We start from the raw sequence: 21,087 nt of genomic DNA, 5'->3' as shown, positions 1-21,087 counted from the left end.
AAAAGGTGTAAGCTACCTAAGTGTCCATCAATGGATAAGGAAAATGTGTTCTAAAAAAAAAAAACAAATGTGTTCTCTACATACAATGGAATGTTGTTGTATCTTAGAGAGGAAATTCTGACACTTGCTATAACATTGAAGAAACCTGAAGATGTTAATTGAAATAAGCAAGTCACAAAATGACAAATACTGTATGGGTCCACTCATATAAGGCACCTCAGTAGTCAAGTTCATTGAGAAAAAAATTAGACTGATAGTTGGCAGGGGTGGGTTGGGGGGTAGAGAGTTTCTATTTGGGAAAATGGAAAAGTCCTAGAGATGTTTGGTGGTAATGATCATAGAACAATGTGAGTGAGACTGTATAGTGGAAAATGGTTAAAATAAATTTTATGTTTTACATATTTTTATTATTGTTCAGTCGCTGTCATGTCCAATACTTTGTGACTTCATAGACTGCAGCATGCCAGGCTTCCCTGTCCTTCATTATCTCCCAGAGTTTGCTCAAATTCATGTTCACTGAGTTGATGATGCTATCCAACTGTCTCATCCTCTGTCATCCCCTTCTCCTCCTGCCTTCAATCTTTCCCAGCATCAGGGTCTTTTACAGTGCATTGGCTCTGTGCATCTGGTGGCCAAAATGTTAGAGCTTCAGCAGTAGTCCTTCCAACGAATACTCAGGATTGATTTCCTTTGGGATTGCCTGATTTGAGCTCCTTGCAGTCCAAGGGACTCTCAAAAGTTTTCTGTAGCACTGCAATTTGAAATCATCGATTCTTCAGTATGTATTTTACCACAATAAAAATAAATTTTTAAAAAGAGTGTCTATATATATATGTATATATAATATATTCAGACACATTTTATTACATTCCCCAGGATGGTTTTCACAGCCCAAAGAGTCTCCTTCTGCTTCCAGGCAGCCATATACATCAAGACATTACATGAATCTTGTCTGTTAGGTGGCTTGAGGTCACACAAGCAGCCAAGTCCATTCCAAATCCTCCCTCCATTCCACCTTGTTTTTCTTCTCCCTCTTCCCTTTTTATCCTCTCTCAGCCTTCCTTGTAGCTCTGTGCCTTCTCCTCACACCTGATTCTCAGCCCCAGACCAAAACCACTTTAGAGAAACTGGATTGCTGAGGCACCAGGGCCCAGATAAGAAATTTTTCTATGTTGCTTGCAGTTCACCCTCTGTCCACATTCTTTAGAGAACCCAATAGTAAATTAAGCCAAATTAAATTGCCAGTCTATAACCTAAACTCTTCCTAAATTCACATCTCCAAATTATTCCTGCTTTTACTCTATGACTCCAAAAAGACCTGTGATAATTGAGGCTTCCCCTACTTGACCATCCTTCTAGGTGGCACTAGTGGTAAAGTATCTGCCTCCCAGTGCAGGAAATTTAAAAGATGTAAATTTAATCCCTGGGTTCCCCTGGAGGAGGGGCATGGCAACCCACTCCAGTATTCTTGCCTGGAGAATCCCATGGACAGAGGAGTCTAGCAGGCTGCAGTCCATGGGGTCACAAAGAGTTGGACATGACGGAAGCGACTTAGCAGCACAACCTGCTTGACCACTGTGGGGTTGGAGCACCTCTGCTGGAGTTCACCCAGCGATCTTGGGGGAGAATTCCGACTCTCTCCATGTGCCCCTCTCTTCCAGTGCACTGTGTCCTGTGGAGGCGGCTTTCAGAAGAGGACTGTCCATTGTGTGGCCTCAGAGAACAATCAAACCGAAGGCCAGGACCAATGCCTGTGTGATCACGAATCCAGACCTCCAGAATTCCAGAAGTGCAACCTGCAGGCCTGCCGGAAGAATGCTGGTAGGTGAATGGCTTTGCTCAGGGGGGCATAGAGCTTTTCATAAGTAAATTGTCCTGCATGACTTGGTCTGTGGGCCATTTTAGTCCCTGTTACTGAGCCAGCTCCCCTGGGGGCCATTTGTCTGATTCGGTGAAGTTTGACACTAGTTCCTTGGGGGACCATCTCATCCTTTTTCCTATCTCAGAGCACATTCACACTGACTTCCCACACAGATGAGAATCGCTTCTGCTTTTTCAAAGGTTTCTGAGAAATGTTCTATCTAGCCTTTCTCAGGAACCCAGTCAAGTGCTAAATGGCCCTTTCTATCATCTAGCACTGCTGTCTTAGGTTCTGCAGAAACAGACTCCAAGGTGCACACTTGTGTGCAGGGATTCATTAAGGAAGTGCTCCCGCAGAAGATGCTGAGGGAGAGGGAAACAAGCCAGAAAAGGGAGAAAGCACAGCCAGCCTGCCATTTCAGACACAGTCCTTGCTTCAGCCTGTTCCCATAGGGATGCTCCAGGGGAAAGTTAAGTCTCAGCTGACTGCTCTTGAGGCCAGTGGGCTAAGGGTTCACACACCCACACTCTCCTACCATTGACCAACAGCTCCCAGGAAAAGTAGACTTGAAGGTATTTAAGGCTCTCTACCAGTAGTAGCCTTTTTTTCAAATATTTTTAAGGGTGAGAGGTAGTGAAACCTGTGGTTTATAGATCTGCTCCTTGCCTCCTTTCAAGCACTGAGAGCTGGCATTCAGCAGAGCCTGTGGTCAGAGTAAATATATTGAGAAGAGTTTCCTTAAAGATTGTTTATCTACAGATTGTGTATTTATTTAACAAATATTTCTTGGATACTTGCTGTGTGCCAAACATAATATCAAATAAGGAAGATCACCAACCAGTGAGATACTGATCAGGTTACGATGTTAATAGAGTACTTGGGAAGGTCATCAAACATAAACTGGGGTGGGGGTGGAGGGAAGCAAAGGATGAGTAGAAAGGTCGGGCTGCAGTTTCCAAGAGCAGCTTTCAGGGTATGCAGTAATCAGAAAGATGATGATGTCATGGCTGCTGCTGCTGCTGCTGCTAAGTCACTTCAGTCGTGTCCGACTCTGTGTGACCCCATAGACGGCAGCCCACCAGGCTCCCCCGTCCCTGGGATTCTCCAGGCAAGAACACTGGAGTGGGTTGCCATTTCCTTCTCCAATGTGTGAAAGTGAAGTTGCTCAGTCGTGTCTGACCCTTAGCGACCCCATGGACTGCAGCCTACCAGGCTCCTCCGTCCATGGGATTTTCTAGGCAAGAGTACTGGAGTGGTTTGCCATTGCCTTCTCCTGATGTCATGGCATGTAAGTCTAAATACAGTACGCAGGTCAAGGGGAGTTTGGAAGCAGTAGGACTAGAGAGGTAAGCTGGAGCTAAAGAGCCTTGTGAAGCACGCTGATGAGCTGCTTTATGCCTAGGGCAGATGGGGGCCCTTGAAGTCTCCAAACAGGGGAGTCAAGGTAAGAGAGTCGTGCATGCTGCACTGTGGAAGGTGGAGAAGGTGACCAGGTCAGAGACACAACTCTACTTTAATCAGGAGATGTGTGTGGCATGAACTAAGGCAGCAGAAGTGCAGACAGACAGAAGTAAATGGATTCAAGGGCTACTTAAAAGAGAGACCTGACAGGACTCTGTGTAGGAAAAGAGGAGGGAGAACAAAACCCAGATGTCCGACTTGGGTAGCTGAGTAGATAAGGCTACCATTCCCTGAAAGAGGAGGCCCGGGGTGGATTTGGGAACCAGGGAAGGTATTGTGTTCTTTGTGGGATATGTTTTCAGAGCAGTCTATGAATCCTTTAGGTGATTGGTTTTCACACAGGTGCAGAAGTCAGGAGAGAGGTATGGGTTGGAAATCCTGAACAAAGTGCATTGAGAAAATGCTTCAGATCTGATGATCACATGCAGCTTCTCTCTGACCAGCATGCTTTTGACAGTGGCTATCATTGGCCTTACTCGAAACTCCAAACAGAGCTACCTGGGGCTTGTTTTCAGAGGTTTTATTAAGTTTTAGCCTTCCAGACTCTTGGCTACTCAAAGTGTGGCCCCTGGACTAGCTGCATTGGTATCACTTGGGAGCTTGTCAGAAATGCAGGATCTCTGGCCTCACCCCAGACCTATTGAATTAGAATCTGCATTTAAACAAGAATCCCAGGTGATCTGGATGTGCCTTAAAGTTTGAGAAGCACCCTGTTCTATTTTTTAATTCAAGTACGGTTGATTTACAGTGTTGTGTTAATTTCTACTGTACAACAAAGTGATTCCATTATGTATGTTCTTGTTCATGTTCTTTCCCATTATGGTTTGTCACAGAATATTGAATATAGTTACCTGTGCTATACAGTAGGACCTTGTTGTCTATCCATTCTATGTATATAATAGTTTGCATCTACTAATCCCCAAAGCCCAATCCATTCCTGTCCCACCCCCATGCTGCTGCTGCTGCTGCTGCTAAGTCACATCAGTCGTGTCTGACTCTGTGCAACCCCATGGACTGCAGCCCACCAGGCTCCTCCGTCCATGGGAATCTCCAGGCAAGAGTACTGGAGTGAGTTGCCATTGCCTTCTCTAACCCCCATGCTTGGTAACCACAAGTCTGTTCTCCATGCCTTTGAATCTGTTTGTTTCATAGGTTCATTGGGGTCATATTTTAGAATCCACATACAGTATAAGTGATAGCATGTGATATGTCTTTCTCGTTCTGACTTACTTCACTTAGTATGATAATCTATAGGTACCTCATTGTAGTTTTGTTTTGCCTTGATCTAATAATTAGCAGTGATGGGTCTCTTTTCATAAGAAGCATCCTGTTCTAGACCAAAGGGTCAATTTGGAACTCTTTTCATTTCATCACATTCTGTGGTACCACATTTTTAAAATGCTGAGGGCATAGAATCCTTCTAAGTTATGCTGGTTTTTATATAATTGAGGCAGCAACATAGTCTTGGTTGACCATGCCTAGGGTTTGTTGTTGTTGTTGTTTGTGGCTGCACCATGCAGCGTGCAGAATCTTAGTTCCCTGACCAGGGATTGAACCCATGCTCCCTGCAGTGGAAGCATGAAGTCTTAACCACTGGACAGCCAGGGAAGTCCCTATTGGGTATTTTACATTATACATACATTGCACTGCCCAGTAACATGAGAGTTAAAGACAATTTTCAACAATCAAAATTAGGTTAAATGTGCATCTGGTAATTTTTACGTTGAAATCTCACACTGAAGAGATGATGACTAACAGTTGGCTGGCAATGGATGTAAATAACAATGAATTCTACTCACCAACAATTACCAGGACAACAACAGGTAATTACAAGCTTCTCTTGAAGGCAGAGCCATGCTTACTCATGTCGAAACAATAGGGAAGAGCAGCTGCATGAAATTCTTGGATTTAAGAAAAGCTACCCTGACACCCATGCCCTCTAAAATGCTTTGAAATAAGTCATCCAATGCCCAGATTCTTCTCAGCTAGCCAGCCACCACAGTAAACATGCCCCCAAGCCCGTCTTGGACTTCTCAGATGGCAAGTGGTAAAGAATCCACCTGCCAGTGCAGGACTCACAGGAAACACGGGTTCAATTGCTGGGTCGAGAAGTTCCCTGGGAGACAAAAATGGCAACCTACTCCAGTACTCTTGCCTGGGAAGTCCCATGGACAGAGGAACCTGGTGGACTATAGTGCATGGGGTCGCAAAGAGTCAGACATGACTGAGAGACTGAACACATGCCTATCTTGTAAAATCAGGTATGAATTCATGTAAGGTTTGCCTTTTACTTCTTTTAGGTGCCATCTAAATTGCTAGTGACGTAAAATCTAAATTAGAATTACCACTTCCATAGTGGGGACTATAGAATCCAAGTATCTGAGTTTAGAACAAAATTTTTTTAATTCATTCATAAATATTTACTGAGTATCATTTATAGTCTAGACATTACGTTCATAATGATTAAAAATCAAAAGCTAACCCTTTATACACACCATTCTTGAGTTGTTGTTTTTTAATTTGGGGAATGAGGGGTACAGAAGTAAATAAAAATAATGAAAGTAATAAGGAATGACAGTACTCAACTTGATACAAATAAACATTTGAGTCAGCAGACTTTTAAAATTTTTTGTCCCAGTTTTGAGATATTATTGACATATAGCACTATATAAGTTTAAGGTGTACAGCATAATTATTTAATTACATTTAATTACATGTAATTATTTAATTACAACAGGGAGTAATAATCGTGAAAAGTTTATTGATGAACATCATCTCATAGATACAAAATGAAAGAAATAGAAAAAATCGTTTTGTGATGAGAATGCTTAGGATTCCTCTTAACCACTTTAATATATGATGTACAGCATCACTAACTATATTTGTCATGCTATATATTACATCCTTAGTACTTATGTTATAACCAGATGTTTCTACCTTTTGCTCACCTTCATCCAGTTCCCCCTCCACCACACCATTCACCTCTGTTGTTGTTTACTTGCTAAGTCGTGTTTATGACCCCATGAACTGAAGTACTGCAGGCTTCCTTGTCCTTCACTATCTCCCAGAGTTTGCTTAAACTCATGTGTATTGAGACGGTGATGCTATCCAACCATCTCATCCTTTGTCTTCGATCTGGTGAAAAGACACCACCCCTGGTAACCACAAATCTGATCTATTTCTCTATGAGTTAGTTTTTGAAGCATAACAGACAACATCATTAGTGGCTGGTATACAACATGGTGATTTGATATTTCTATACAGTTCAAACTGATCATAATGATAAGTCTAGTTATGGTATGTAACCATATAAATATATTACATAGTTATTGACTGTATTCCCCACACTGCACATTCCATACCCATGACTCATTAATTTTGGGACTGGAAGTTTGTAATCTCCTCCACCTATTTCTTTTCCTCCCCTTACCCTACACTCTTCTGGCAACCACCTGTTTGTTCTCTGTATCTTTTAGTCTGTTTTTGTTTTTTTACTTTTGGAGATTCCACGTATAAGTAAGATCTCTGTCTGATTTCATTTAGTGTTAATACCCTCTAGGTCCATCCATATTGTGGCAAATGGCAGGATCTCATTTCTTTTTCATGGCTGAGTATTATTTCATTGCATATATCTGAATGATATATACATCTTATCCATTTTTCTACTGATGGGCATTTATGTCATCTCTGTATGTTGGCTATTGTTGATGCAATGAACATAAGGGTACATATGTGTTTTCTAATCAGTGTTCTGGTTTTCTTTGGATAAATACCTAGGAATGGAATTTTTTGATTATATGGTAGTTCTATTTTTAATTTTTTGAGCAATGTCCACATTGTTTTCCATAGTAGTTGCACCAACTTGCATTCCCACCAGTGGGGCACAAGGGCTCCCTTTTCTCCACATCCTGGCCAACATTTGTGATTTGTGATCTTCTTGATGCAAGATATTCTGACTGGTGTGAAGTGATATCTCATTGTGGTTTTGAGTTGCACTTCCCTGATGACTAGTAATGCTGAGCATCCTTTCACATGCCTGTTGGCCAGCTGTATGTCTTTGGAAAAATTTCTGTTCAGATCCTCTGCCCATTTTTTAATCAGGTTGTATGCTTTTTGATGTTGACGTATGAGATCTTTGTATAATTTGGATAGTAACCCCTTATCAAATACACTGTTTGCAAATATCTTCTGTTCAGTTCAGTTGCTCAGTCATGTCTGACTCTTTGTGATCCCATGGACTGCAGTACACCAGACTTCCCTGTCCATCACCAACTCCCGGACTTGCTCAAACTCATGTCCATCAAGTGAGTGATGCCATGAAACCATCTCATCCTCTGTCATCCTCTTCTCCTCCTGCCTTTAGTCTTTCCCAGCATCAGGATCTTGGGTATTCAGTAGGCAGCCTTTATGTTTTGTTGATATTTTCCTTCACTATGCAAAAGATTTTTAGTTTGATATATCCCCATTTATTTTTGCTTTTGTTTCCCTTGCCTAAATAGACAGATCCAAAATAAAATTACTAAGACTGACATCAAAGCATGTACTGCTGTTTTCTTCAAGAAATTTTGTGGGTTTTTTCCTATGCTTAAGCCTTTAATCCATTTTGAATTTATTTTTGTGCATGGTGTGAGAGAATAGTCCAGTCTGATTCTTTTGCATGTAGCTGTTCATTTTCCCAGCACCAATTGTTGAAGAGGCTATCAGTTCACCATTGTATAGTCTTCACTGTTTTGTCATAGGTTATTTGCCCATATGAGGGTGGGATCGTTTCTGGGCTCTCTGTTCTGTTCCATTGAGCAGTGTCTGTTTTTGTGTCAGTACCATACTGTTTTGATTACTATAGCTTTGTCATATAGTTGGAAATCAAGACATGTAATACCTCTAGCTTTGTTCTTCTTTCTGAGGATTGTTTTGGCTATTGGGGAATCTTTTGTGTTTCCATACAGATTTAAGAATTAATCTCTTTTAGTTCGGTAAAAAATGCATTTGGTAATTTGATAGGGAGTGCATTGAATCTGTAGATTTCCTGGGGTAGTATAGCCTTTTTAACAGAATTAATTCTTCCAATTCAAGAACACAGGATATCTTTCCAGTTGTTTGTGTCATCTTCAATTTCTTTCATCAGTGTCTGATAGTTTTCCAAGTACAGTTTTTAACTCCTTTAATTTATTCCTTGATATTTTATTCTTTTTTGATGTCATTGTAAATAGAATTGTTTCTTCTGTTTCTCTTTCTGATAGTTCATTGTTAGTGTATAGAAATGGATCTGATTTCTGTATGTTAACTTTGTATCCTGCAACTTTATTGAATTCAGTGATGAGCTCTAGTAGTTTTTGTTGGCATCTTTTTAGGATTTCCTATGTATCAGTTCAGTTCAGTTCAGTTCAGTCGCTCAGTCGTGTCCGACTCTCCGCGACCCCATGAATCACAGCACGCCAGGCCTCCCTGTCCATCACCAACTCCCGGAGTACACTCAAACTCATGTCCACAGAGTCGGTGATGCCATCCAGCCATCTCATTCTCCGTCGTCCCCTTCTCCTCCCGCCCCCAACCTTTCCCAGCATCAGAGTCTTTTCCAGTGAGTCAACTCGTCGCATGAGGTGGCCAAAGTATTGCAGTTTCAGCTTTAGCATCAGTCCCTCCAATGAACATCCAGGATTGATCTCCTTTAGAATGGACTGGTTGGATCTCCTTGCAGTATAAGGGACTCTCAAGAGTCTTCTCCAACACCACAGTTCAAAAGCATCGATTCTTCGGCGATCAGCCTTCTTCACAGTCCAACTCTCACAACCATACATGACCACGGGAAAAACCATTGCCTTGACTAGACGGACCTTGGTTGGCAAAGTAATGTCTCTGCTTTTTAATATACTATCAAGGTTGGTCATAACTTTCCTTCCAAGGAGCAAGCGTCTTTTAATTTCATGGCTGCAATCAGCATCTGCAGTGATTTTGGAGCCCAAAAAAACAAAGTCTGACACTGTTTCCACTGTTTTTCCATCTATTTCCCATGAAGTGATGGGACCAGATGCCATGATCTTTGTTTAGGATGCATTTAACACATTATTGACCAGAGACATATTAATACATCTGTTTTTTACCTGAATGTTACTGACTGGAGACATTTCAGTATTCACTTAAATACCAATTCACTGGCCATAGGCATTCAGTTCAGTTCAGTTGCTCAGTCGTATCCGACTCTTTGCGACCCCATGAATCACAGCACGCCAGGCCTCCCTGTCCATCACCAACTCCCGGAGTTCACCCAAACTCATGTCCATAGAGTTGGTGATGCCATCCATCTATCTCATTCTCTGCCGTCCCCGTCTCCTGCCGCCCCCAATCCCTCCCAGCATCAGAGTCTTTTCCAGTGAGTCAACTCATCGCATGAGGTGGCCAAAGTACTGGAGTTTCAGCTTTAGCATCAGTCCTTCCAATGAACACCCAGGATTGATCTCCTTTAGAATGGACTGGTTGGATCTCCTTGCAGTCCAAGGGACTCTCGAGAGTCTTCTCCAGCACCACAGTTCAAAAACATCAATTCTTCGGCGATCAGCTTTCTTCACAGTCCAACTCTCACATCCATACATGACCATGGGAAAAACTTTCCATAGCCTTGACTAGACGGACCTTTGTTGGCAAAGTAATGTCTCTGCTTTTTAATATGCTATCTAGGTTGGTCATAACTTTCCTTCCAAGGAGTAAGCATCTTTTAATTTCATGGCTGCAAATCAGCATCCGCAGTGATTTAGTGTCTACTAAAATCCCCTGGTCAATAATGTGTTAACAACCCTGCATTTTTACTCCTCTCTCTCATGTTTATTGTTTTTGACATCATATTTTATGTTTTTGTGCATTCCTTAACTACTTACTGTAGATATAGATGAACTTGCTGTTTTTGCCTTTTAATCTTTCTACATGATTGATTTTTTATATATTTGCCTCTATTGCATATTTGTATTTACCACTTAATTTTTCCTTTCAAAATTTTCATGTTTCTAACTGTGGCATTTTGTCTTTCACTTATAGAAGTTCCTTTATCATTTCTTGTAAAGCTAATTTGTGTGCTTAGTCACTCAGTCGTGTCCTACTCTGGGTAACCCCATGGACTGTAGTCCTTCAGGCTCCTCTGTCCATGGGATTCTCCAGGCAAGAATACTGCAGTGGGTTGCCATGCCCTTCTCTAGGGGATCTTCTCAACCCAGGGATTGAACCCAGGTCTCCCTCACTGCAGGTGGATTCTTTACTGTCTGAGTCACCAGATAAGTTTAGTGGTGCTAAATTATTTTGCTGCTGCTGCTAAGTCACTTCAGTCGTGTCCGACTCTGTGCGACCCCATAGACGGAAGCCCACCAGGCTCTCCCGTCCCTGAGATTCTCCAGGCAAGAACACTGGAGTGGGTTGCCATTTCCTTCTCCTAGCTTTTGTAAAATGTTCAATCTCTCCATCAAGTACAATATTCTTGGTTACAACCAAGAATTTCCTCTTTCATCACTTGAATATATCATGCTCTGCTGGCCTGCAGAGTTTCTGCTAAAGAGTCAGCTTATAGCTTTATGGGCACGCTCTTGTACTTGTTGCTTTTCCCTTGCTGGTTTTAATTTTCTCCCTTTAATTTTTGCCATTTTAATTACATTGTGTCTCGATGTGATCATCTTTGAATTGGTCCTATTTTGGACTATGTGTTTCCTGGACCTGATGTCTTTTTCCTTTTCCAGGTTAGGGCAGTTTTTAGTTATTACATCATCAAATATGTTCTCTGCCCATTTCCCTAATTTTCCTTCTGGGGTCCCTATAGTGTGAATGTTAGTGCACTTAATATTGTATCACAGAGGTCTCTAAACTGTCCTCATTTTTTTTTTTTTTTGCTTTTCTGTTCAACTTCAGTATTTCCACTACTATCTTCCAGCTCTCTGATCTGTTCCTATCATCTCATCCACTATTAATTCCTTTTAGTGTATTTGGTATTTCAGCGTTTCTGTTCTTCAGCTGTTTGACTCTCTCTTTGTGAATCCTCTCACTGTATTCACCATTCTCAAGTTCTTTGAGCATCTTTATAATCATTACCTTGAACTCCTTTCTGGCTAGGTTGCTTGTCTTCAGTGCAGTTAGCTCTGGGATTTTATCTTATTCCTTCATTTGGCATATATTCCTCTACTGCCTCGTTTTGCCTAATCTGCTATTTTTATTTCTGTGTATTTGATGGGTTATGTTTTCTGACCTTGGAGAAGCAGCCTTTTGCAGGAGAAATCCTATGTGTTCCAGCAGCATAGTCCGCTCTTGTCACAAAAACTTTATGCTCTAAAGGTGTCCCCACATGGGCTGCATGGGTCCTTCTGTTGTGATGGGCTGACCACTGTGGGTGGTCAGGTAGGTGTGGCTGGCTTCCTGTAGGTTGCTGCCAGGCTCTGCCTTGGTGGGGCCAAAACATGAGATGGCTGACTGCAAGCCTACCTGTAGGCAGAGCTGGTTCCTGACATGACTGGCTATGAGGTCCATGGTGTCCCAAAGCTGCTGGTGGCCTGCTGATGTGTGATCCAGGGTGACTTGGAGCTGATGTCAGCCTGCAGATAGGTAGAGCCACGTTCTGGGGGTCTCTTGTTACAGGGTCCTAAAGGTCCTAGAGCTGGTGTTGACCCACTGGTACGACTCTGTGGTATGACCCACAGAGTCATGTACGACTCTGTGCAACCCCATAGACGGCAGCCCACCAGGCTCCCCCATCTCTGGGATTCTCCAGGCAGCTCAGGAGGTCTTAAAGCAGAAGGGCTGCCGGTGACTGGGGCTGTGTTTCCACCTGGTAGTTGCCTGACCTGGGGCATCCTGGTATAGACAGACTGCCTTCAGATTACTGCTTCTGCTTTGGGTCCTGGAGCGTGTGAAATTTTGTGTGTGCCCTTTAAATCAAAGTGTCAGTTGCTCAGTCATGTCTGATTCTTTGTGACCCCTGTTGCCTGTAGCCTACAGGCTCCTCTGTCCATGGGATTGTCCAGGCAAGAATTCTGGAGTAGTAACAATTCTCTTCTCTAGGGGATCTCCGTGACCCAGGGATTGAACCTGGGTCTTTTGCATCACAAGCGAATTCTTTACCATCTGAGCCAGCAGGGAAACCCTTTAAGAATGGGGTCTTTATTTCCAACAGCCCTTTGGCTCTCCTAAATTTCAGTCCTATCAGCCTTAAGGCAGATGTTCTGGGGACTCAGATTATTCATGCAGGACTACTAGTCTGGGAAGCCTGATGTGGGGGTCAGGCCCCCTGCTCACGGAGAACCTCTGTGGTTATTATTTTCATTTGTGGTCCATCCACCCAGAGTTATGGGTCTTAACTGTACTACATCTCCATCCTGCCTACCTGTCGCCTTACGGTTTCTTCTTTATATCTTTAGTTTTAGAAGATCTTTTCTGCTAGTCTTCCTCATCAGTAGTTACTCTGTTCAGTTCAGTTCAGTCACTCAGTCGTGTCCGACTCTCCGCGACCTCATGAATCTGTATATAGTTGTAATTTTAGTATGCCTGTGGGAGGAGATGGGCTCAGGGTCTTACTGCTCCCTCTTGGCCACTCCTCAGCAGACTTCCTGCTGAAAGATATTCTTCCAGATGAACAGAATTTCAATTCATTCATTTGTTCAGCAAATATTGCTGACCACAAGATACGTTTCAGGCAAAACATAAAAACTGAGGATACCGACATGATATGCCACAATCCCTGGCTTCAAGGAACCCAAAGTCTTACAAAATCTGTATTTGCCAACAACATGGAAATTATTTTTTACCTTTTGTGGGCAAAATGTTATCCCTTCAACTTAGACATAGCTGACAGCAAGGGAACAAGCTTGTTACTGTCCCTTTAAGTTCCAAATGTGATTTCTATTGAACAGACATAGGAAAATTGGGATGTCCTCTCTAGGTTGCCCCTAATTATAAGCATTGTGTGTGCTTCGGCTGGGATCCAGTTGGCTGATGAACACAGCCAGCCTTCATTGTTTCACAATAATAAGGAGAACTGGTGCAATTAAGCCCTGCCATGTTGTTGGGCTCACAGTCATTGTCTGAATGAGATGCTAAACATAGGCCTGGAACACAGGCTTCCAATATAGGTCACTGCCACTCTTCTTTCCAGTTCCCCACTTCCAAACAGGAAGACTCAGGACCTACATGTTCCCAGGGCTCTGAGGACCATTGAAAACCAGGGCTCATGATCCAATGGTTCCCAAGATCAGGCGAGGACACCAGGCTTGGCTGGGCCTCTTTTATTCATGGGGGTGTGGACCTGACAAGTGGGAGCCCTGGGTTAAACTAATGAAGATGTTCTGGTCAGGGAAGATCTGTCCATGTGGGCCCCTCCTGCCTCATCACCAGCACAAGAGATCCATTCTCTTGGAGGCAAAGCTCTGGAGGCACTAAGGCAACATTCGGATTCCTGCATCACCATCTACTTTCCAGCTGTGTGATGTTGGGCCAGTTAGTAAGCCTTTCTGGAACCTCGGTTTTAAAAGGAGAAAAATAGACATACCTATAAGTAAATTTCTATGAGGATCAAATGAAATAGTATATATCAAGCACATTGTCTAGTATGTGGTAAGTGCTTAATTATCTCCATCATTGTTATGGGGGAGGAGGTGCATTAATTTCCTAGGGCTCTTGCAAATGATCAGAAGCTTAAAGCAACAGAAATTTATTCTCACAGTTCTGGAGGTAAAGAGGTTGAAAACCAAGGTTCTTGGTAGGATCGTGCTCTCTTAGCTTCTGGTGGTCATCAGCTTTCCCTGGTTTATAACTGCATAACGCCAGTCTCTACCTCCATCATCACGTGGCCGTCTTCCTTTGTGTGTCTGTGTCATTGCATGGCTTTCTCTTTACCATGTGTGTCTGTCTCTTCTCTCTCGATAAGGACACAGTCATTTTAAGAGCCCAGTGTGCCTGCATCTTGATTTACATCATAATTACATCTGCAAAGAAATATTTCCAAATAAGGTCACATCCACAGGTACCAATGGTTAAGACTTCAACTTTGAAGGAACACTTAAGCTTTGGAGGACACAATTCAACCCAGAACAAGTTAAAGACTTTGAGGTACTCTAAGAAGCCTTTCCTGGCGTGCTGTGATTCATGGGGTTGCAAAGAGTCGGACATGACTGAGCGACTGAATTGAACTGAACTGAACTGAAGAAGCCTTTCCGCTGGGTTGGCAAAAAAGTTCATTTGGGTTTTTCCATCAGATGTTTTAGAAAAACCCAAACAAACTTTTTGGCCAACCCAATAGAATGGTAGACACCCTAGAGAGAGGTCACACTTCAGTCTTTAGTAGAAAAGGCTCACACACCATTTACAGAACAGTTTAAGATACAACATAGTGCCATGTTTGAGCAAATGTTGCAATAATAATACAGGTTTGGAGATTGGGACAGAAGGGATCCATGTGGCCCAACATGGCCAAAAGAAGCTTTGTGGAGAGGAAGAAAAGAAGCTAAGCTTTCAAACTTCCTCTGTCTTCTCTTGTAGTAGCACCAGAGCACTCACAGATCCATGGCAAGGAGACTGTGGGATCAAGAGTTACCCCAGATGCACCTTCTCCATCCACCATCCACAGGGGCCTTAGGAGAGACTGGGAAATTAGAGCAACCCTATGATGCCCAGGCATCTATGCTGGGCCCTGTTCCAAAGCCAGAAGCCTAGGAATGAAGCTCTGCCTCATTCTAAAGAGCAACCCACTCCAGTACTCTTGCCTGGAGAATCCCATGGACAGAGGATCCTGGCGGGCTACAGTCCATAGGGTCACAAAGTGTCAGACATGGCTGAAGTGAGCACACACACATGCACGCATCTTGAGAACATGAATTTAATGTGTTGTATTCAGCTATATAAGCGAGTAAGGTTTTTTGCATCATTGCAGTCTTTTTAATGGATTGCCTGTGATATGCATTGCATTCTGATGGGCCCCGTGGAGAACACCTGCTGCTGCTGCAGGAACGTGGGAGATGAAGAGCTTATATTCCTACTCCACAGTAGCAACACTTGGCAGCAATATGTACTCTTTCTGAAATATCAGATCACGTACAGACGTTTCCTGTGGGATCAGGAGACACTGATTTTTATAATAGTTTTAAGACAAGGCCTGAAGAAGAAAAGCAGCAGCAATGAAAAGGTTGTGGGTTCTAGGAGCATTCTATGTTAACACTTGCAAACCAAATGGAATTCTGACAGTTAATAGACGATATCTCTTCATGAAGAAGAAGAAAAACAAAAGGCACAGTCAAGGAATGATGAGTTCTGAGGAGGTGAAAAGCATTTTTTGCCTTTGTGACCTGAAGGTGAAAAATGCAGAGAGAGGCAAAACACTGTCACAGATTTGGGTAAAGAGGAATATTTCCTCAATGTCTGCTTTTACTGACGATTCTATTTACAAAAGACAGCAGCCTGTTTGGGGTAAAAAGCTTTACTGTAGAAGAGTTCAAATCTGTCATGGAGAAAGAAAATCAGGCAGAGCTCTGAGAGGCACTGAAGCAAAGTTTAAAACAATTTCAATTTATAAAAGAAAAATCTGTCATTGGGCCCTCATTGAACTTCTTCCAGACAAGGGCCACTGCAGTCTGAGTATCTACCACCCACAGAATATGTGAGGATGGTCCCTGAGAAATCTAGTCCAATCATGTATGAGGAAAGGACGGTCAAACGTAATTGTGGTTTTGGACTGTGAATTTTAAATTATTATAACCAGGCTCAAACACATTGCTATTAGTTAAAATAGGAACCATTATAATCAACACATTACTACACAGGAGTGACTGTCAGTAGATGTCAACTATTATGAATCACAATGGAGCCTTTCTCAGTAGGCATATCAAATCTTCCATTAATAGAAGTTGTGCTCTTTCACTTAACAAAAAGATCATCTTTGTTCTTTTTCTCATCTTTTGTCTCCTCCCACAGATCTCCTTTGCACCAAGGACAACTTATCAGCTAGTTTCTGCCAGACGCTAAAAACCATGAAGAAATGTTCCGTGCCCACCGTGAGGGCTCAGTGCTGCCTCTCGTGTTCCCAGACACACGTGGCCCACACCCAGAGACCAAGAAAGCGACAGCCACTCAAGAACCCCAAAGCACCCTAAGTGCAGAAGGAAGCCATCCTCCACCATAGACTGCAGCAGCCTGCTGACCAGGACAGGTTCTAGCCCAGGGACCACTTTCTTGCTGTGTTATTCCGTGTGTTTCAGGTTCAGCTTTGACTCATAACAAAACAAAGCACACTGTGTCCCTTTAGCCACACAGTATCCCTCGCAGGAGTGATGGCACTGTTGTGCTCACTGCTCCCTGATAGGCAGGTGAGGTGTCCAGGAGAACCGGGCTTCTCATGGGATCATCTCCTGGGAAAGGTACCGAGTTGGACAAGTCTGTGAAAGGATGTCTTTTGTTTCTCCCTTAAAGATAAAAACAGAGAGACCATATTTTCCCCAGACTACCTCAAGAGTATCAGAAAATAGAGCCTCACTTATCCAGGGAACAAATATGCTTGTTAATTTACTTTGATGAAATCACTCCCTTTTTTCTTTTTTTTTTTTTTCTACTTGGGGCAGCTGCTGTTTCAAATGTCATGGGAGAGCTTTCAGGAACATTCTTGTAATTCATCCAGGCAGGGGACCGCTTTCTTTAGCCAATATTTAACTGAGGCAGGAAGAAAAAGTCCTGGCTACAGACTCAGTCTGTTCCTAATCCCTGTAGACTCTACATCTGAGCTGTTTAGACTCCCATGCCTTCCCAGGGACACTAGAAGAAGAGGAAATGGGCAGGAGATGTAGCTTTAGTAAACCTAAGGGATTTAGGTTATACAGAAGACATTTCTGACTTAGGATAATTTCTATGAAAACTCTTAAAAAACAAATGATCAGAAATCAGTTTCTTGTATAAGGAAGAGACTGTGGGCTTCTATTCTTCCCACTTCCCTGGAACATACCCATTCCTTTGCAGAAGAGCATGTGAGTCTTCCTGTGACTTTCCCTTCCCTGGCACATCCCCTGCCTGGGTCTTCAATTCAGGGTGAACATCTTCCCACCGCTGGGGCTTTACACATCACAAGTGCTACAGCCAGGTCTGCATCGACAACTTGCCCATCTAGAGCTCTAGATGAAAATATTTCTAAGACCTAGGTAAATTGTATCAAGTATAGAAAAACTTTGTATAAACTAATAGTCTCAAGAAAAAAACTTTTCAAAAAGGAGGTAAAGCTGACCTACTCTCTAGCACACCCAGTATTTACTTTTGAGAATCTGTTTCCTTGAAGGGAACAGGTGAGTCAGGGAATCCAAACAAGTTAAGGAGGCTGAATCTTTGATGTTCCTATCACCCAGCAGGAGTCAAAGTAAGTTCTGGTCTCAAGTTGAAGGTGAATTTTCTGGTTTGTAAGAGGAGGTGTTTATATGAACTGAACCTGGAACATCAGGGGAGGGTGAGAGGAGTAGATCCCCCAGGGAAAGAAGCCTTCAGAACCAGCTCTTGACAGAGGGGAAGGCAGGAGAGTCATCTTCATGTCATGGGCCGCATGTCTTCAGATTCACACACAAGTACCACTAACATTCACCATGGAGCACAGTGTCCCATCTTTCCCTTGAGTTATCTCTGTTCAGCAGAATGGTGCTATTGAAACATGGTGCTAATATGCAGATGGTGGCAGAACAAATATAAACATGTAGATAGATGTACAAGTGGGCAAATCCATATACGTCTTCTGTTAAATGTGTAATGGTGTTGCTGGCCAACGCCAGTTCTATTGCTTGGATACCAGAAGCTGAAAATTTTTATATTATCGCTATTTTTTTTCAAGCCATTATTGTGTATTATTCTGATAAATGCCTGTGGAAAATAACACACTGGGGTTGGGAAGGAATTTGAAATAGGACCAGACACAGTAGAAAAGTCAAAAGGTTTACCAAAACCAGGGAATTTTTTTCTGTATGATTAGGTTCTTATATTCTGTCCTTAAATCTAAACATTGCTGGCCGATGACAGTCTCTGGTGAAATCAGTTTTAGAGGGAAGATGCTTAAATCATCAGTGACAGGAGTAGAAGAGAACCTGATTTTTTTTCTAATGAGGCAATTTGCAAAAATTGTCCCTGAAGTGTAGTATAGACTTTCAAGGGGATTAATTTAGTAAGTTGGATGCATTTAACTTAACCTGGTACTCTGCTATCCCAGGGCTTCTCTGGTGGCTCAGATGGTAAAGAGTCACCTGCAATGCAGGAGACATGGGTTCAATCCCTGAGTTGGGAAGATCCCCTGGAGAAGGGAATGACAACTCACTCCAGTATTCTTGCCTGGAGAATTCCATGGACAGAGGAGCCTGGCTGGGGTTGCAAGGAGTCGGACAAGAGTTGGACAGAATTGGACAAGACTGAATGACAGATGACAGAGAATGAGATGGTTGGATGGCATCACCAAATCAATAGACATGAGTTTAAGCCAACTCTGGGAGATGGTGATGGACAGGGAAGCCTGACATGCTGCAATCCATGGGGTCACAAAGAGACAGACTTAGCAACTGAACAACAACAACTGCTATCCAGGGATCATGCATGTCATCAGAGCCCTGGATATGACCAGTTTTACAAAACTCAGGAACAAACCCAGATTCCCATGACCTCAGCAACTAACTAGGCCAGATTTCCCAATATGCGAAATGTTATTTATGACCCATGAGGAAAAGATGGTAGAAATGTAGAGAGGGTCTGGCCTATTCTAGGCCTTTCTCTAGTTTCTCAAAGGCAGAATATTAGCCCCTAATCCTGCATCATGAACATTCACTTCCTGTATTGAGGCTGTGAGGTTAGACAGTTGTGTAGCGTCTGTCATTCTGGGTCGCGAGATAGTACTTGCTACTGGAGTCATCTGACATGGCTGTTGCCTTGAAAGTCACTCAACTTGGGGTCATCAGGGTTTTGAAAGGTCCCCATGCTAGCAATAAGAGAAGGACCTCAGATTAACAGGAAGACGTGAAAGAGAAGAACCTAGGTGACATCTCACCATTCTTTTGGTGCTCAGGGGGGCCAACGTGAAGCAGCGATGTTGCTTTATTTCCTCTGTGGCCTCCTTTCCTCCCACCTTGAACTAGCAAGAGACACTGGATATGCATCTACCATGAACCAGAGAGGCCACCACAGGGCCTGGTGCTTCAATACATAAAGGTTCTCAAGCCCAATCTTGTCTATGTCACCTCTCCCAGTGGTGGAGTTAACTCTTCTCTGAAAAGGTATGGCTTCATTTAGTTCTTGAACATCCAAACATAATTCAAACCATCATGAGGAAACAACATTTCAAGAGACTAAAGAGTGAATACCTTTGTAAAAATGAAATCAATTTGTGATACAAGCAGTTGCCCCTTTTGTAGGAGTGACTCATTTTAATGTTGGGACTCCTTAAACAAGAGCGTATCTCTGTCCAATCTCCTGATCCATCTCTACATGGTGGAGCCATCCCAATGTGAAACTTTTAGATATTGAGTATTGTTGATAACCTTCATCGTGTTTCTGGAACATAATTTGAAGGATTTATATTGTTTCAGATCATAATTTCCCAATCAATTGGTTAAAGTCCCTGAAACTCTGAAAGCTACACATTGCTTCACCAGAGATTACAAGTCATAGCACTTCTGACTTTAGGATGAAGCCCTAGGACAATTAAATCAGTGCACAGCGATTCACTTTCAAGAAAGAGGCCTCATGACATGAACTGTCTGGTGCTACAGCTTAACCAACATACTTGATGCTATTTTTTTTTTTTTGTATTGCATGTTCAAATAGTGTTAGTATTAAGTTATGTCATTTTAAAAAATATGGTTGGGAAAGCACAGTTCTGCCTGTCACTGCCCTCCAAAGTGGTTGCATGTGGTCCGTGGCCTCATCCATTGTCCTCTCTGCATCTCTGCACTGCTTTCCCAGGCCCAGACTCCTTAAGGGGTACCTCAGTGGGTACCACAGTATTTAAAACCAGAATGTTAACCATAGCCTGCCATTGTATGGCATCAATAAATGGCCAGACTCACTGATGTTTCCATGTGATTCATTTACCCCTGCTATGAGACTCCCACTAGCCACCAGAGCAACTCTGGAATTTAGCAACCTGGAGGAGGATCTGTCAATTCCTCCCTCCCTCACTCCCTGCAGACTCCCTCCTCCTCCACCCCTAAATCTGTATGTCACGAGATGAGTCATATCCCAGGTGAAGTAGAACTTCGGTCTCTTCTCACGAATGATTGTGCAATAACCAACACAACCCACCATATGACCATCTGAAGTGATACTTGAAATCTGCCACAATCCCAGATCCAGCGTATTGGGAATTGCAGCTCACTGTATAACCTAGTCTCTCAATCTATCCAAAGTTGAGACATAATGGACACTTCCCTGGTAGTCCAGTGGTTAAGAGTCTGCCTGCTAATGCAGGGGACACAGGTTCAGTCTCTGAAAGACCCCACATGCCTTGGAGCACCTAAGCCTGGGCACCGCAACTGCTGAGCCCCCAGGCACAATTATACACTGAAACCCAAGCTTTCCAGAGCCCATGCTCTGCAACAAGAGAACCCACCACAGTGGGAAGCCTGTGTGCTGTAACTAGAGAGTAGCCCCCACTTGCCACAACCAGAGAAAGTCTACATAGCAGTGAAGACCCAGTACAGGCAAAAATAAAATTTAGAAAAAAAAAATTTTAACTGTAAAGAAAAAAAAATTATAAAAAAAAAAAATAATAAAATGAAGTGAACTGAAAAAAAAAAAAT

General features: G+C 42.8%; 1 protein-coding gene across 1 annotated transcript in view; it reads left to right on the top strand.

Annotated features, from left to right (window-relative positions):
* Nucleotides 1-20,948, top strand: part of ADAMTS12 (ADAM metallopeptidase with thrombospondin type 1 motif 12) — a 391,698-nt gene extending 370,750 nt beyond the window's left edge. Inside the window, exons 23-24 of the mRNA XM_055422207.2 lie at nt 1,662-1,821; nt 16,253-20,948. Of these exons, the coding sequence (XP_055278182.2) occupies nt 1,662-1,821; nt 16,253-16,431 (339 nt within the window). The 3' untranslated portion in view covers nt 16,432-20,948. The remainder of the gene's footprint in view (nt 1-1,661; nt 1,822-16,252) is intronic.
* Nucleotides 20,949-21,087: the final 139 nt, after the last annotated feature.

This window comes from Moschus berezovskii, chromosome 18, assembly GCF_049115385.1.
Source record: "Moschus berezovskii isolate FMDL1 chromosome 18, NW_MosBer_1.0, whole genome shotgun sequence".
NCBI lineage: Eukaryota > Metazoa > Chordata > Mammalia > Artiodactyla > Moschidae > Moschus > Moschus berezovskii.
The sequence above is the reverse complement of the archived record's forward strand: the minus strand, read 5'-3'. Positions and strand labels throughout refer to the sequence as shown.